Source organism: Ananas comosus, linkage group 3, assembly GCF_001540865.1.
Source record: "Ananas comosus cultivar F153 linkage group 3, ASM154086v1, whole genome shotgun sequence".
NCBI lineage: Eukaryota > Viridiplantae > Streptophyta > Magnoliopsida > Poales > Bromeliaceae > Ananas > Ananas comosus.
This window is the reverse complement of record NC_033623.1, coordinates 16,320,213-16,337,083: the sequence shown is the minus strand read 5'-3', so window position 1 is coordinate 16,337,083 and position 16,871 is coordinate 16,320,213. Positions and strand designations below refer to the sequence as shown.

The window sequence follows — 16,871 nt, the reverse complement described above, 5'->3', positions numbered from 1 at the left end:
ATAATATTAATCCTTTTTATTAAAAAAATATATAAAAAAAACCTAATTCCGTTAAACTATTTGTAATATTGTCGGAATTAAAACTTATAATTATAACTAGGAGTAGAGCTACTATGCTATCGGAAGTATAAAGGATCGAATACTTTTAATTTTTTTTGCCCTTAGATTAATCTCTTTGATCATTTCTAATCTTTGGATTAATATGGAGACCACTCAACCCTAAGAATACTATTTAATCCTAGAGGAACCGCAATCATCTCAACCGTATAATTTTTCATCTAATTGTCAAAAAATTGGAAATATCATATTCTCTATACTTCCGATAGTATAGTAGCTCTACACTTATAACTAGATACATAAATATTTATTTTTATAATATCAAAATTAGTGTTAGCAACGAAATTAATAATCTTTGACACGAATCCTAAAGTACTCGTGGCACCACAGATCTCCGAGCCATCCTCGACGAGTCTCTCGAACCCACCAACTGCACTTTGACACATTTGACCTCTTAAAATGACCAAATTACCCCGGGTCTCTCTTACTGCTCAACAAACTACCAGCTGAAGCTGTCATTTAGTTTCGTTGGGACCAACTGCGCTGACATAAGTGGCAAAAAAAAAATTAATGGTTGATACTCAAAATTTTAAATTCGAATTCTAATTAATTTATATTTTCAGTTAAATTTATTTTTTTTAAAAAAATGAATAGTATACTATCTATCTCTCTCTCAAAAAAAAAGCTTCGTTCAGACTTCTCCATTGCTCACCAAGAATTTAGGTTGAATTTTACAATAAAAAAATGGCTAAATGTTGCAAGAGATAGCCTCTTATTGTTGAAGTACTAGTATACTTATATAATTTTTTAGACCGTATGTATGAAATAAGTATAATTTAAATATTATATACCCAATTGCATAAAAAAATAGCAAGTTAATAGCAATGCTTATTATATAAAATTGCTGTAATTTTATTTTTATGGACTATTGATATGTGAGTATATATAATATAAAAGATTTAAATCGATATTCATACGTAGCTCAAAATATTATATAGATTTAATAATGCATCAAAAGTCCATAAAACATACCGACCGTCCCTAAAGCAAGTGGCAAAATGTTTGGTGGTTAGTACCCGAGATCCGAAGTTCGAATCTTAGTTGATTCACATTTCCAGCTAAGTTTATTTCTAAAAAAAATGAATGAAGCGGATAGCGTGCTACTTATCTCTCAAAAAAAAAAAAATCTATAAAACATCACTTATTTGGGAGAATTGTTAAATCCGTATATAAATTTACTATATCATGTTGATGAATAATATGTAATATAACAAAGTTAATTAGTCAAGCTAATAAACTAACTAATAACTTGATAAATTTGATCATCCTAATAAGAAACGAAATTTTAATGCCAGTTTAATGGCATCTTAATTGCGGAGTAAATTAATGCTAGAGATTTATTCTCTACTATCCAATTTTTTATCACTAGAGCTTTGAGAATCTCTGACTTTTGGTTAAGTAAATAGTATATAGTGATTAGTTTAAAACGTTTGTGCGTAAGCCGGCATCTCATCTTCCGAAAAAAAAATAATGTATAACTCCACGTAATCTTTTTTTTTTTTGAGAGAGAGATAGGTAGCACGCTATCCGCTTCGTTTATTTTATTTTAAAATAAATTTAGCTGAAAATATGAATTAATTAAAATTCAAACTTGAAACCTTGAATATCAACCATCAAGTATTTTGCTACTTGCTCTAGAAACGGTCGCTACCTCCGGGTAACCCTGCAGGAAAATATGATACCAAAGTCATTGGGTAGTATAGTTAACAGATGATGTAGAGGGGTAGAATTGGAATTTCGAGCAAAAGCGGGGGCAGAGGTCCCCATCAAACGGACCGGTTGCTTTTCTCCCTCATGCTGTTGGTGCAGTGGACTCTCTTTCAAAAGGAGACAGAGAGAGAGAACACTTTGGCCCCATCTCTTTTTCCCCTCTGCTGCATCTCTACACCAGAGAAGTTTTAAATTTTTTTTTTCTCCTTCATAATGTTGTGAGGTTCTACTTGTGGAGAAAAGGAGAATAATGTAGACGAAGAGGAAAAATTTAGGAAGAATAATGGATTCTAAGGCTCCTTTATCCTGATGTAAGTTTTCATCTTTTAATACTTCTTGTTGCTTCTGTTCCTGTGGATTTGTGGTTGGAGTTGTTGGATCTCTGGTGGAGAGATTTGTGGAATAAAATGTTTCTTTTTGATGGTTCCTGCTTCCCCCCCTCTCCCCCGCCCCCTTTGTATGGTTTTCTCTCCCAGTTTGATGTTCTCAGGAGTTTAAAATCTGTGATTCCAGCAGTCAAATTTCTTCTTCGGAGGAATAATCTTGATGACCAAAACTTTTTCGGGCATTTTCAATTTCACTACTGTCCAGGTATATGATGGCAAAATATTTTCCCAAATTTAACTCTTGGTTCCTGGCAAATGTTCCTTGACTGCTGAAAACATGACATGGTTCCTTGAAAAAAAAAAGAAAAAGAAGAAGAAGAAATTTGGCTACATGTTTGGTGCAAATCCTTTCCTTTTGTCCTTGTTTTCTCGGTAGTTTAATGTTAATGTTACTCAAACTATTGCTCACTACTGGGGGGAAAAAAATGACATTTATTTCCACCTCCTTCAAACAGCAGAAGCCTCATTCTTCTGCTTATTTGTCTTTTGGAAAATTGTGCTATATGCACACCATATTAACATTTTTATTTAACTCTCTATTCTCTAAGACTAAGAAGCTCTTCTTTTACTTGGTAGGTTTTCGGGAGACCTCATTTTGATGTATGGCTAATAACACATTTAAACTGCAAGTGTTCATCTTTCCGTAGATAAGGGTTCTTAGTTTTGATCGACTGCAGTAGCTGCTAAGTTCGCTCCCGGTGTATTATACTTTGGATAAATTATGGATGGAAGTGGAAGATTAGGGCCGAGGAACTGGGAATTTTCAGATCGGGATCGGCGTGGTGAGTCAATGCTAAAGCCCCGACCGGGCGTCCCGGCTCACAACAATGTTATTCACGGACACCATGAGACTTCTCTTAAGATGAGCTCCTATTCAGGCAGAGATTCCTTAATTGCTGAACACAACTCCGAACTCCCCTCAATGGACTTCTCTTGGGTTCCCCAAAAGAACTTCTTTCCGGCTTCGAAGGCTATAATTCAGGAAGTGCCGCCGAGAAGTTCGCCGATGATTGACATTCACAGCGCCCAAGTTGATGAAGGGGAACCGCAGAATTTGGATGGAAAACAGCAAAGTTCGACAAAGAAAGCTAATCGCACTGCCGCTAAGGCATTGAGGCCGAAGGAGCCGAAGAAAAGGTCGTCTAAGTCTGCAAAGAAAAAAGAAAGTTGCGTCGCCAATGGAAAAGTTGAGAGGAAGAGCCTTGAGCATGATCTAGGGGGAGTGATGCTCGATTTGTCTAGTGTTCCTGTTCCTGTATGTTCATGTACTGGTGTGGCTCGACGCTGTTACCGGTGGGGAACTGGCGGGTGGCAGTCGTCCTGTTGTACGAAAACCATATCAGAGTATCCTCTTCCGATGAGCCCCTCGAGGCCCGGGTCCCGCTTGGCTGGGAGGAAAATGAGCGTCGGTGCTTATGAGAAGCTTCTGCAGAGACTCGCTGCTGAAGGCCATGACCTTTCTTATGCGGTCGACCTGAAGGATCATTGGGCCAGGCATGGCACAAATAAGTTTGTTACTATAAAGTAGCTTTTAATGGTGAGCTGAACTAACTTCCTTTTTTTCCGCTGATATGAGTAGTACTATGCATTTAAACGGACTATCTCGCATCCAAGATATCAATGGGCCCAACCTTCTCTAGATGTAACGTAACTAAGATCTAAGGATCTGTGCACGGTTGTGTCATTGTACAAGTTTCTTATCAACGTGAATGACTTTCCTCCGACATTGCTCTAGCCACTTTTACCGCTTGAGCTTATGCTTGTACCTTGTAATTCCTTAAATTTTAATCTTACCGACCTACCTAGTTCTTGGTGACAAAATAACTTCCGACTGTGTATATGGTGTGCAATTGTTGTCATCTTTTTGTACTCCCGCTCAACTCATCACCTCCTTGGGTATACAAAAGAGATATGCTAAACAAGATATTTAGAAATCCAAACAGGGCCCTTAGTGGCTGACGTATCTCATTACCTGACAAAGCAGTGTGTAAGCGCCTTAAAGACCCTGAGTTTTACGCATTTGTGGAACTCATTATGATCAAATGTTCCTGTTAAAATTGTCACTGAAAAAAAAAATCGTCATCTTAAGTCATTCTGTTTTCTTCTCTGATCCTTGCTGTGATCTTCTTAGTGGTATCCTTGCTGTGATCTTCTTAGTGGTATCTTCTATTTTCATTTTCTTTGCAATTTCGCATCTTGCGGGCAATTATATTATCTGCGCCACTGCGGATCGTAATAAGGGTTTAAGACCCTTACAACTATTCTTTCCTTGGATATACACCTTGTTTTGATTGTTAGTGTCGGACTCTAGATGAGCTCCTCTTAGCGGATAAAATCAATATTTCTCTCAGATTTCTAGAGGTCCCATAGCGCGTATTAGTTTATAATTTCTTCTTTTTTTTTTCTGCAATGTCCTTCTTCCCTTCTCCGTATTACACATTCCAAAGTGAATTACAATAAATATACATGTGGTTGTTTTCATCTTAAGTTGGTAAACATGCTCTGAAAACTCAAACTCCTTGATTTAGAAAACTTAACCAAAATTAAACTTTGGCTGCTTCAGCTGGAGTTGCTGCGGTCTCCGCAATGAGTTGCTCGTAGAGATCTCTTATCTTCAACCCAACGATTGTTTGGAAGAGTCCTGTACCGTTGTTGCTTCCCGGAAAATCTGAGTGCTTCAGCAATTGTTGTGTCACCTCTCCGTAAAATTTGGTGGAGAGGTTGCTCAGATGGCTCTCCACATATATGAGCTCCTCTAATCTGTCGAATTGCCCATCCATCTCCAGCATCGAAACCTACAATTCAATAGAGGACCAAATAAGCTTCTAAATTTCCAAATTCAACAATTTTTAATCAGTACTAGGATACAGTAAGATTTCTTTACTTGCAGCAAATGAAGAGTTGGTGGTAATAAGAAACAACTCTTAGTATAAAGAATTTGTTAGAAAGGGCACATAATTTTGAGAAACTGAAACTCAAGAAACCAGGTTTCCAGGAAGTTCCAGTTTGGTGCTTAAGTTGGCCAGCGCTGTTCCGAATAGGATGAGAAGCAAAACAATATCTCAAACCTCGAACGAATTACCTCGTTTGAGAAGTAACTATCCGGACCGTAGAAGAACTTGATACCAGGGTACGAGCAGGTCAATTTCCTCCCACAGGGAATCCAGTTGATGGTTGATCCTTCATCAAAGAGGTAAACAGGTTTGAAGTACTTCAACCCTTCTTTCATTATTAGTCGGACCCGTAGCACCTTCCCTTCGTTATCACCGGGAATCAGTTGAGTCGGCAGAACTTCAATCACCGCATCGGCATATTTCTTCTGCGGATCTGCAGAGCCATCATTCAATGGTAAGTTTATACAATGGTTGTGAATCTTCCTCAAAATGAACGCAAAATCAGTAGTAAGCATTATACTATTGTCAGCATGCATATAAGATTCTATTTTCTAATTTTATCTCTTTTAATGTTCTGCTGTTATCCCTTAATTAATGTTCTGTCATTTTCTTTTGCAAATGAAATGAAAGTGATGTAGATGTAGATTTTCTCTGTGAGATAGTACCGATATAAGCGTCGAAGTCGGGCTTCCGGGCTTGAATGCTAGCTTTGATGCTTTCAAGGCTGTGCCCTCGCTCCGCCATGTCTCGCTGCAATTTTGAAACAATAGATTCAGATGAGGCGGCTGCATTCGAAGCTGCATAGTAATGAGACTGTCTGAGTCTACTGACCTGAATTTTCCATGCAAACTTAACATCATTGCTGATGTCCAAGTAGATACTGAAGTCCAGTAGATCCCTCACGCGGGCGTCGTACCTGAAGATCGCAGAAGCAGAAAAAGCATTGGTAGTTAACTTACAGCTATTTTTTGTCGACGCACGCGAGAAAACCGAAATGAGTTTCGAGAATCTAAAAAATAGGCGCTCTAATTTAGAGTTTTTGCTGCTAATCTGAAAATCTATTGGAGGGATTTTAATTTTAATGGAAAGAGGTTCTTGAGATAATATTACTTGCTCCCAACCGGGCTAGCGGAGTAAGGGCCCAAAAGATGTAGCAATAATGAAAAGTCTAAGGAATTGTCTAATTGCCATACAAACCAATAGTTCATCGATCAGCACCAATCGTTACTAGCACGAATGACAAAAAGTTTACAAGTTAGTATATGAAGTTTTAAGTTCGAAACTTAATTGCTTCACATTTCAGCAAAATTTATTTAAAAAATAAATAACCGAATCAGATAACATGAATTTTTTTTTAGTCTATAATAATAATAATAATAATAATAATAATAATAATAATAAAAGAATTCATCAACTATATATGGACCATATGGTAGCCATTTAACTGCTAACCTCTGCTGCTCAAATTGGACTAAGAAATAGTATTTAAAAGCATTAGTCCTGCATCTTCGCATTCTTCCAAATTACGTATTAAGAGCCAAAAATTTCGATGTAAACTATGACACCAGCACACAATTCGAGGATGCCCGTAACTGTCACCTACCGCAACTTTCTTTAATTTATACTTTAGTTTCAGTCAAGCATCTACGAACCACGCATCTAGATGGACGAGCCTACATACGTATGCGGTTTGACGTGCATAAAATTGCAATTGTGAAATTACATATGCTTGTTTCCGTAATTTTTTTTTTTTTAAAAAAAGGAGTGAAGTAATAAAACAGTACTAAAACAGATTCAAAACGAATAAAACTAACAATATATAATGTATGGTTAAACACAAGCGAGAGAGAGAGAGAGAGAGAGAGAGAGGAGAGGATGTGAGAAATTAATGGAGATCTAGAGAGGTGTAGGTCTCACATTGGGTGCAATCCTTCGATGACGAGGATCTTCGGCGGCTGGATGAGCTCCGGCGGGTCGAGCAGGCCGGTGACGTGATTGTAAATCGGTTTCTCGATGGCTTTCCCGTCTTTTATCGCCTTCACCTGCTCGTACATGAGATCGAAGTTGTTGGCTCGCGGGTCCAGCGCCGTCACGCCCTTCTCCTTCCGCCCGGTCCGATCCAACGAGTGATAATCATCCAAGCATATCACCGTAGTGACGTCGCTTATCAGCGTGTTAGAGTCCGGGTTCCCCCCCCTGGGTGGCTCCGCCACGCCGCCGAACACGCTCGTCAGCCGCCTCATGAAGGTGCTCTTCCCGCAGCCGGAATCCGCCGCGAGACCGATCACCACGGTCTTCGCCTCGCAGGAGACCTCGAACGAGCTGCTGCTGCTTCTCCGCGCTGCTGCTCTTCTCTCGCTGGTGAAGAGGATGAGCTGCTTCTGGTGGAAGCCGAGGAGGTGGGCTTTGCCTGCAGCCGGGCTGGAGAAGGAAGAGTATGGAGAGTGGAGGGTTGGTGCAGTGTAGATCATTGTGCAAATTGCCATCTTTCTTCTTCTCCTTCTCCTCCTCCTCCTCCTTTCTTCCTCTCTCCCTTCAGGCCTCTGTGGGAGCAAAGGAATTAAGAGGGGTGGAGAGAGAGAGAGAGAAAGGTATTATAACAAGGATAGAGGAGTGTGTCCCTTCAGGCCTCTTCCTTCGCAGATGATTTCAAGGGAGGCTCTTTGTTAAGTAACAGTTAGTTAGTCCCTTTTCCTTTCCAGTTATACTTAATCCTTTTTTTTTTTTTCCTTCATTTATGTATTTTCTAAAAAGAAGCTGTGGCTATGGTGACATGTTAAGGTGGTAAGTTTTTGTGATGCTTTGCAGGTTCGGACAAAGTTGGGGGAGTTATTGGGCTTCCGCTAACTGAGGATGTGTGGTTATGAGCTCGAGGACTTGGAAATACGCTGTCTTTTACCTCCGTTTTATATATAATATAATAATAATATAATATTCCGTGAGATTATGGGGAAGGAATTTTGAAGAAATAAAAGGTTTCGATGATGATGATTCGGGGCCGATGCAAGTGATGGCGAGGGGGTGCATGTAAAAGAAAAGCTTGGCTGCTATTTCGTGTGTATAGATATGGTGGTGCCACGTGGCGAGTGAAGGGTGGCTGAATGCAGATGAGGAATGGTCGGGTGGGAGTCGATGGGATAGGGTGCATGCATCGTCCAAGGCCATCCGAACCTCACAGAGGGAGCTCTGCTTTTGGGGACGTAGTGCTAAACTGACAATTTTATTATGCACTTGCTTTGTCTGTAGATTATTATCAGAGCTAAGAGAAAATGCTCGTCTGGCCGAATCAACTAACTAGAGCAGGTGCTCTGCTCTGCTCACCAGTCATGCACTAAGCAAGCGTCGACGAACACTCAATTCCGTCTCTTATCTCACTCAAACCACTCCCATCTCTTATCTCACTCAAACCACACATTAAGCTACAGGCTATAGCTTTGCAAAACGTATGAAGACCCGCGAAGAATTAATTGACGGAGAACTAAATTTTGCATGCATTACCGAGTAGCGACGACTCACGAAACGTTCAACTAGTAGCGACTTATCCTTCCTAGTGTAAATATCAAGCTCCTCAACTAGTTCCAAAGAAGCACAAAACGAGCCATTCAGCTATTCTTAATTTTTTCATAGGCATATGCAAACTAAGACAAGATACGTGCTTCGAGTCTAATTGATAGCACATGCAACATATGGTAACCAATTCACTGTTGCGTGCGTGAGAGAGAGAGAGAGAGAGAGAGAGAGAGAGATTTGCAATGATTAAGGGGTCAAAATTAATATCTGAAACCTGTGACAGCCAAAACAGCTAAAATCATACATGTTCTTACAGAGCAACTCAATTAGAGGAATTTCAAATACATTTCTTGCAATGACCTATTAGTTAATGAATCAACAATGGCTGGGACCTCAAAATAGATAAGAATTAAAACTGAAGGAAAAAACTACAAATCTTTTTCCCACATTTCTGACTTCAATAGAACATATAACTGCTCTCCTGAAACCCATTATGGTAAGCGGACGACACGGCCATAACAGATTCGACTGACAATGAGGCAACAAAATTACCAGGAGACCACCCCTCCCTCTATTTTGTGGATTAAATTTTGGCTACACAGTTGCAGCCTCAAATTAATCTTCATCATCTGAATTGGAAAATGTAATCTTTGTGGCCTTGGGAGCATCTGCTGTAATCTCTTTGAAGTGTGAACCATAAAGCTTTGATTCCTGAAGGAAAGAAAAAGTCAAATTGGCAGGTGAGGTTGCTAGAAATTTTGATGAGATCTGCATTATAAATCTGACTACTACATACTTGAAATAGGCTGGAGCAAAAGCAGTAACAACAGAAAAAAAGAAAATATGGTAATCAACTGATGAAAGTTTATGATCCTGCAGAACTAAGCCCATATTTTCCACTATTCTATTTGGACACTAACCTTTTTCTTCACATGCGTACCGAATTTCATGAGAGCAGCAGGAACAATCTGCCCAGCCTCTCGAAGAACATTGACGAGTTCACCAGCAAGGCCCTACATACATAGCCACAAAGGAATACCTTATGAGTTTGGACTCTACAATATTTCTAGACTCAGAATCATTGTATTGCACCTCTCCCACAACCTTGTTTTCCTGAGTGAAGAAAGTATGGGCAACTCCCTTCTTACCAGCACGACCCGTCCTACCAATCCTGTGGACATAATCTTCAGTTGTCAGAGGAAAGCTATAATTGATTACCACTTCAACGTCAGGAATATCCAGTCCTCTTGAAGCAACATCAGTAGCAATCTGAAATATTTCAATGATAATGCAATTAAATCAAAGTGTTGATTCCTTAAAAAAGATGATCAGAATAACATATAAAACAAGTATATCCACTTCCTTTTGTATGTATGCTAACCAATTAACAAGTAAATTCAGTATGAAACCTACCATCAAAGGACATTTTCCATCTTTAAATAAAGACAAAGCCTTTGTTCTATCATGTTGAGCTTTGTCGCCGTGCACAGAAACAACCTTCCAGCCCCTGTGTAACCAGAATAAGTAATTTAGATGTTACCACATCACCAACAAGAAATAAACTTATGCAGATAGAATTGATGTGTATAAGAATGTAAAATGTTTACTACCTTCTCTGAAGCATTGTTTCAACACGAACTGCTTCCTTCTTGTACAACACAAAAACCAAAACCCTATTTCTGATAAAAGAAACATGGCAACGAGGATGAGTCAATCGACCGACCCAAGATGTAAAAAAAACGAGGAATAAATTGAAGATATATTCTTATAAGTAATTCACAATAAGCACATTATATTCTTTCTAAAGAATAAATGAATACTTGAAACTAAGTATTAGGTGCACATCTCTGGGTATATTGACTAAAATTCCATGATAATTCTGCAACAGGATGATTACATCTAACTATATTATCTCCACCTTTGGATGCTTCTATTAAGTTCCTCAGGTAATATATAATTGCAATATATCATTTGAAACTTAAAAAAATGTAGTTCTTACATGAAAACTATAAAGTCAATGCACTACATTAAGCATATCAAGATAGCCTCAGATGGTGCCTTAGTTTTCGTCTTTTCCAAATAGCATATCATGTGATAAGTCAATGTAAGAACCCATTCAACAAAAGAAGTACCAGCCAATAACTCAACATTAATCCCTAACAAAACTGATGACTGATAACATAATATGTTGCCTATAGGAGCAATAGCTGCAACAAAAGAACTATACTGCAGTACTACCTCTGTGATTGGTGGTATTTCTCAAGCAAGGAAACAAGTCGAAAATCCCGTGACTTATCATCTAAGACTTCTATTATCTGCATCACATCATGATTAGCTGCAAGATCCTCAGATCCAACAACAACCTGAAATTTGAAGTAAAATTCATAAGATATGTTCACATTAAAGAAGAAGACGGAAAAAGAAAAAGAGGGGGTGAACTAGGAAAACCTTGACAGGTTCTGGATCCATGAATTCCTGCGCTAGCTGATGAACAGCGAGGGGCCAAGTTGCACTGAACATGACCATCTGCCGGACTGCACAATGAGACATAATCAGTTAATGATATCAAAAGGTGAAAATGTGCTATGTAATCCAGTACTATCTTTTGCATTAGGCTTTGGAAATAAGACTCAGAACAGCATCCGGTAACAGAAACATAAACACATGGAAAACAAAACAGACAGAAGGCAATGAAACGCGGCTGGATTAAAAAACACTTGTCTCCTCATAGTTGATGATCAAAATAGTGATGGTTATTTGACTGAGGAAAAAGGAAGAGATATCAACATTCATCATTCGGCTATTCATGTACAAAATGTTGCATATGCCTGAAAAAAATGGATAGTGCAAATATAGCTACTATCACCAACAGGACATTATTGTTTTCTGGCACAAATATGGGTTCCAGCAGGATCGCATTCATTCATGCTAACACCTTGTCCTTCCCCTTCAGCTACCTCCCACCCAACCGCAAAAAAGAGTAAAGAAAAGAAAAACTCCACTACAAGCACAAAAAGGCCACTAAGCTGCAGAGAGAAAAGTTATTCTACTATGACAAGCTTAACTTGTACATCTAACAATAGAGGGTGGGGCAGTTACAAACCAGAGGATGTCTGGCTTAAGATGGATCGAACTTCAGGTTCAAATCCCATGTCAAGCATTCGATCTGCCTCATCAAGAACCTACATAAAACCAATTGAAAAGCTTTAACTTGGTTTTAGTGGTTACAGTCAAACTAACATACAGAAATGGGATAAAAAGTTAGCAACATCACTAACTATATAGACATGATTGTTATGAACTGAAGCAAGAAATGAACTTGCACAACATAGCCCAATAAGTAGTTCTAATCTGGTATCTTGATGTGTACAAAAGATTTTTTGGCTGGGAAAGCGAAATTCAGTTTTGTAACAAAGTAGATAAAATCGAGAAATAACTTCAACATTTTCCTACCAAGAAACATATATTAGGAATGTGAACTTTCAGAACATATTAAACCTAGCTTTTGAGTATGATTAAAGAAAAACCATATCTCATTATATCAATAGTCCTACCATACGAACAATGGAAAATGGATCACAATGACAGTCTTGGTATGCACCAACTCTTAGAACAGATGGACCAATCTTTGAACAACTAGCACTCATCGTGGGGATGGTACCAGCAATGAACAAGATATTATTAATCAGAGACTTTCTGATGTTTTAATACAATTGTCTGAACAACCCGCCAACCCCTAATAACTAACCATCCTAGTCACAAAAAAAATTCTTTCTTTTGGAGGTCTTAGTTAGTTTACATATGTCAATGACAAATATTCACACGTAATTGTGTTGCGACAGAAGAAAATGTGTTTAAACTTAAGATTGGAAACAAATATCTATGTTATACAGTACAATCTGATAAGTGCTTTTGCAGAGAATTTAAATTGCAAAAGTATACGAAAAAGCAAATAGATGTTCTATTCTGCAACTGTCACCGAATATATCTAGGATACCAAAAGTAAGCATTTTATACAGAAAGAAAAGTAAAACCGACTTCCACTTGTTAGCATCCTTGTATCTATAGTATGTCAATGCCAAAACACTATGACATAAAACCCATAAAGGAGCACGAACTATAGTTAACAGGAAACAAAAACTTAGCCCACCACGAAAGAAACCTCCTTGAGAGAGCAAATGCCTGCTTCTGTGAGATCTTTCAATCGACCAGGGGTTCCAATAACTATGTCCTGTAAAGAGCAAATTTTCCAGGAAGACATAAATTACATGACAAATATCTCTACAGTTCAAAAAGTACCGAAATAGACAAGCAAACATCTAGATTTTCATAAAAAAAATCCCACTGTAACCAGGTGGCATCAATACAAAGATGGACAGGCGCCCCGAAAAGAGATCTTGTGTGACACTCAAGCGACTTAAAGTTAAGTATTATTAGCACAAGTTGCAAAGTAATGCAAACACTAGTACAATATGTTATCTGAAACAAAATGATACATGATATGGTTAACTACGACTTCACGTAAACATAATGATACGTGATATGGTTAACTGCGACTTCACGGAAGTTTCAAGGATCCATATTTGTGCCACTGAACAGCTAAAGTTGAGTTTCATTGCAGTTTTTGGATAAAATTCTGTGCAAAATCACAGATTACTTTCATAAGTGTAGAAAAAGTATCTCTTGAACTCTAATATATGTCTATAGTCACTAATGTAACATCAATTATTTAGTTCGTATATTTTCCTTAAGCAGCACAGGCAACACTGTTTCCTAAGTAGACGAAAGGAACCTTCTGAAAAGACGATGAGAACAAGGCCATAATGTTTCAATTTTACTATAGAGTATTAGGATATCACAAAAGATCCCAACCATCATAGGAATATAAGAATTTAAAAATATGAAAAAAAAACTTGCATGGTGCACATGAAAAACATCAACGAAAGGCAACAAAGGTAGATTTGACATGTAAAACATGTTAAAAGAAAAGTTAGATGCACTCAAACATACATGTAAAACATGTTAAGAAAGGTATGAAAACTCACTGAGAAAAAAATTATAAAGTCAGATTATCGAAACAATTGCATGGTTAGGGTGGAACTAGGTCAGATAAGGCCTACTCAAGCTCTCTCCTAGCCAGGCAAAGAACTTAACTTTGATGAAATATTATCAAAGTACAGGGCACATGAAAAACATATCTTTTGCAGCCAAAGAAATGGAGCATGACACAAAAGTACAGAAACAAGTATTACAAGTATCTTACAACTCCAGATTTCAAAGCAGAAATTTGTGGTCCTTTAGAAGTTCCACCATACAAACAAACTGATTTTATGCCACACGGAGACCCTGCATCGCTTAAAACATCTGCAATCTGTCATGAAAATAAAGTTCAATGGGTAAATGTTTAGATATAAAATTATACACTTTTTGACATGAATTAAAAGACCGTACTAAGAATATATGACAAGATTTTTATTTTTTTGGCCACATATATGCTTCTCAATTACTCATAAAAGTGTCATCACTGGAAAACATGATTGTCGGCATCCTCAACGAAACCTAGTAAACTATAATCTCATGCTGAATTGGATACCATATCCACTTTACAATTCTCAGAACACAAACGTTCACTGAGTGTACGCTTACTTGTTCTAGTTCTTATATGCAACAATTGATTCAACCAAAAAGTAAATGCTACAAGAAGTGATTTACCTGTTGAGCTAGCTCCCTGGTCGGTGAGAGCACTAAACATCTCGGAACTGCTTTTTTCGATGTTTTCTTGTTATCTTTCTTCAAGATGTGCATAAGTGCCGGAACACCAAATGCCAGAGTTTTTCCTGCAACAATGGGCGCACAACTATATTTCGTAAAGGCAACTAGAAAAGAGGGCGAAAAATCATGAAGAACAGTTATATTTTGCAATCAACATCACTTTTCGTGTGCTAAATTGCGATAAAATATAATGAGTGAGATACAACAAAGTCCAAAAAGAAAAAGGAATAACAAACTGACATATATTATGAGATTACCCGACCCAGTAGCCGCGATCCCGATGAAGTCCCGACCATCCAAGAGGAATGGCCACGAATGCGCCTGGATGGGCGAAGGCTTGGTGAAATTCTTACAGCAATCAAGAACTTGCGCCGGGAGTCCGGACTCAGCGAACGAACGCAAAGTTGCATATTTTTGGTCGCTCGCGTTGTTCCCCGATACAACGACGGCACCGCCTCCCTCCGCTCCCGCTCTCTCCTCTCCTCCCTTCCTCTCCTTCTCTTCCTCCGCTACCACTTGTGCAGTGTTAGTTCCTTCTCGATCCGCATCTTCATGCTTGCTCTTCTTCTTCTTATTCTTCTTCTGCTTCTCGTTCGTATCTGATACCTCCTCGTAGTGTCTCCCGTTGATTACAAGATTCTCGGATTGGGCGACCTCAACCTCTGCGAGCTCGCGCTTCTTCTTCTCCTTCTCCTTCTTCTTCCTCTCTTTCTTCGATTCTCTGTCTCCGTTCTCGGCGTATTGCAGGGTTAGGGGTTCTTCATCGACGAGGTTTCCGTTCTCAGATTCCGATCTCCGATTCTTCTCGTTCTTCTTCTTCTTCTTCTCATTCAACTTCTTGTATGGAGCCTCTCCGCCATTAACGTCGTTCTTGGAGATTTCTAGGGTTTCCTGTTCGCCCGAAGCGGCCGCGTCGGCGCCGTGGAGGTTGCGGCCCATCGCGGGACTAGGAGGAGGACGGAGGCGGCGAACGAGAGAGAGAGAGAAAGGAAAGAGGGAAACGGAAGTAAAGGTTCGAGGGAGGTTTTTTACGAGAGTCGAGACTACGACTCAAAAACGGAAACACGTGATGCGCACGTGAGGGGTTAAGCGGACCTAGGCCTTTATTAGGTTTAAGGTTTAGCCCGTCTCCTCCTATGGCCCAAAATTGGCCACCACAAAAGGCCCATACGACGTATTTGTCAAGGGAGAGATTTTTGCCTTAGTTTGGATTAAATTAAATGAGTTGACATATAAAATATTTAATTTAGTTTTAGTATACTAGAGCATATCAAAATAGATTACAATATGTAGCTGCAATAGATTAGATTACGTAGCTTAATTCCATTTGATATTATTAGTTTTATATAATATGAACTAAAATTATAAAATTAAAAGGCCATAACAAAATGATTATACTAAATTTTTATTTCTCAAAAAAAAAAAAAAAAGATTATACTAAATTTTAAGCCATCTAAAACGTTGAAAACTTTTTTCTCACTAAAATGATTGGACATTAAATGAAGAACTACCTAACTAGCTTCTACTACTCTGTAATAAACTTTACTACAAACAATATCAAATGAAAGGAGTGACTTTTACTAGGGTTCACAAAAACTTAAATAATTTCTAGTATATGTATATATAAAACACAGATAATAAGTAAAAAATCATGTCGCTTGGATAAAGAAGATTACAATTTGGAATATACTAATAACATTGCTCAAACAAAAATAGTCCAGTTCCAATTTTCACTACCTCTTTTGAGAGATGGGATTTGAACAAAGAGAATTTCAGGGCGGAAGGTCCACTCCGCCTTTCACCCTGCCAACACCTCATTTATCCTGTCTTCGGACCTCCGGTCCGCCTCTCTAATAGAGTAAATATTTCTCCCATGATTCGTCCCATTTAAAATTCGCCTTCCCTTGACACCTTTAATCTATGTTGCCAATTTTTTCCTATTTTTCAATTAAAGTAATTAGTTTTAAAATTATATTTATATTACTAATAACAACATTTCGAACTCAAATAAATTGTTAAAAAATAAAAATTATTTTATAATATAAATATTTATTTGGCGAGGGTTAAAAACAGGACTTGGCGGGGCAGATTCGGAGCAGATCAGTTTTTTCATCGTCTCCTACTCCAAATCCACTTCGGATCATAAAAATACCTCTATTTACTGCTCTGAATCTGTTTATTTTCTGCTATTTATTGTCCTATTTGGGACAGATTCGGAGAGAGAGGGCGGGGGCAGGAGGAGAGCTCAGCCAATCCGGATCTGTTTGCATCCCTAATCAGTAGCAGTTAAGTTCTTCGTGCTTAACATTCCCAGTTGGAAACAACCAACACCCCTAAAACAAAGGCAGAGACAACCTCTCTTTCTAGGGAGACAGACGCATACACATAAGCTGATAAGCAATGCCCAGAATTTCTTTTAGATATTTGATGAGCAGCGGATTGAGATTGAACACAGCATATGAACTCTTAGTAGCTCTTAAAA

The 16,871-nt window shown here is 38.4% G+C and overlaps 3 protein-coding genes across 6 annotated transcripts; 1 reads left to right on the top strand and 2 right to left on the bottom strand.

The window, feature by feature from the left end:
- Positions 1,932-4,037, top strand: LOC109707518 (protein BASIC PENTACYSTEINE7-like). Of its 4 annotated transcripts, XM_020228834.1 has the most exons (4): positions 1,932-2,138; positions 2,199-2,284; positions 2,419-2,551; positions 2,790-4,037. In XM_020228834.1, exon 4 carries the CDS (start codon positions 2,935-2,937, stop codon positions 3,739-3,741), a length of 807 nt encoding a protein of 268 aa, XP_020084423.1. In that variant the 5' UTR covers positions 1,932-2,138; positions 2,199-2,284; positions 2,419-2,551; positions 2,790-2,934; the 3' UTR covers positions 3,742-4,037. The 4 variants fall into 4 exon arrangements, with proteins under 4 accessions (XP_020084423.1, XP_020084424.1, XP_020084422.1 ...); XM_020228835.1 differs by lacking the exon at positions 2,419-2,551; XM_020228833.1 differs by lacking the exons at positions 2,199-2,284; positions 2,419-2,551.
- On the bottom strand, positions 4,588-7,968 carry LOC109707517 (phosphoribulokinase, chloroplastic). The gene is made up of 5 exons (XM_020228831.1): positions 7,025-7,968; positions 5,939-6,023; positions 5,773-5,857; positions 5,296-5,540; positions 4,588-5,008 (listed from the first exon to the last, which is right to left on the bottom strand). The coding sequence occupies exons 1-5, from the start codon at positions 7,591-7,593 to the stop codon at positions 4,757-4,759; spliced, it is 1,236 nt and encodes a 411-aa protein (XP_020084420.1). The 5' UTR covers positions 7,594-7,968; the 3' UTR covers positions 4,588-4,756.
- Positions 8,854-15,411, bottom strand: LOC109707364 (DEAD-box ATP-dependent RNA helicase 5). The gene is made up of 12 exons (XM_020228595.1): positions 14,647-15,411; positions 14,330-14,454; positions 13,881-13,988; positions 12,768-12,848; positions 11,721-11,799; positions 11,066-11,151; positions 10,856-10,980; positions 10,228-10,296; positions 10,031-10,124; positions 9,722-9,886; positions 9,538-9,630; positions 8,854-9,328 (listed from the first exon to the last, which is right to left on the bottom strand). Exons 1-12 carry the CDS (start codon positions 15,326-15,328, stop codon positions 9,233-9,235), a joined length of 1,803 nt encoding a protein of 600 aa, XP_020084184.1. The 5' UTR covers positions 15,329-15,411; the 3' UTR covers positions 8,854-9,232.

Excerpts from the sequence above, each read along its gene's own strand:
- LOC109707518 (XM_020228833.1), top strand. The coding sequence starts at position 2,935 with ATGGATGGAAGTGGAAGATTAGGGCCGAGGAACTGGGAATTTTCAGAT.
- LOC109707517 (XM_020228831.1), bottom strand. The coding sequence starts at position 7,593 with ATGGCAATTTGCACAATGATCTACACTGCACCAACCCTCCACTCTCCA. Across the intron at positions 5,858-5,938 it reads AGTTTGCATGGAAAATTCAG|CGAGACATGGCGGAGCGAGG; the intron begins GTCAGTAGACTC and ends TCAAAATTGCAG. Across the intron at positions 5,541-5,772 it reads CGACTTCGACGCTTATATCG|ATCCGCAGAAGAAATATGCC; the intron begins GTACTATCTCAC and ends ATGGCTCTGCAG.
- LOC109707364 (XM_020228595.1), bottom strand. The coding sequence starts at position 15,328 with ATGGGCCGCAACCTCCACGGCGCCGACGCGGCCGCTTCGGGCGAACAG. Across the intron at positions 13,989-14,329 it reads CCAGGGAGCTAGCTCAACAG|ATTGCAGATGTTTTAAGCGA; the intron begins GTAAATCACTTC and ends TTTTCATGACAG. Across the intron at positions 11,152-11,720 it reads CTTAAGCCAGACATCCTCTG|TCCGGCAGATGGTCATGTTC; the intron begins GTTTGTAACTGC and ends CTCATTGTGCAG.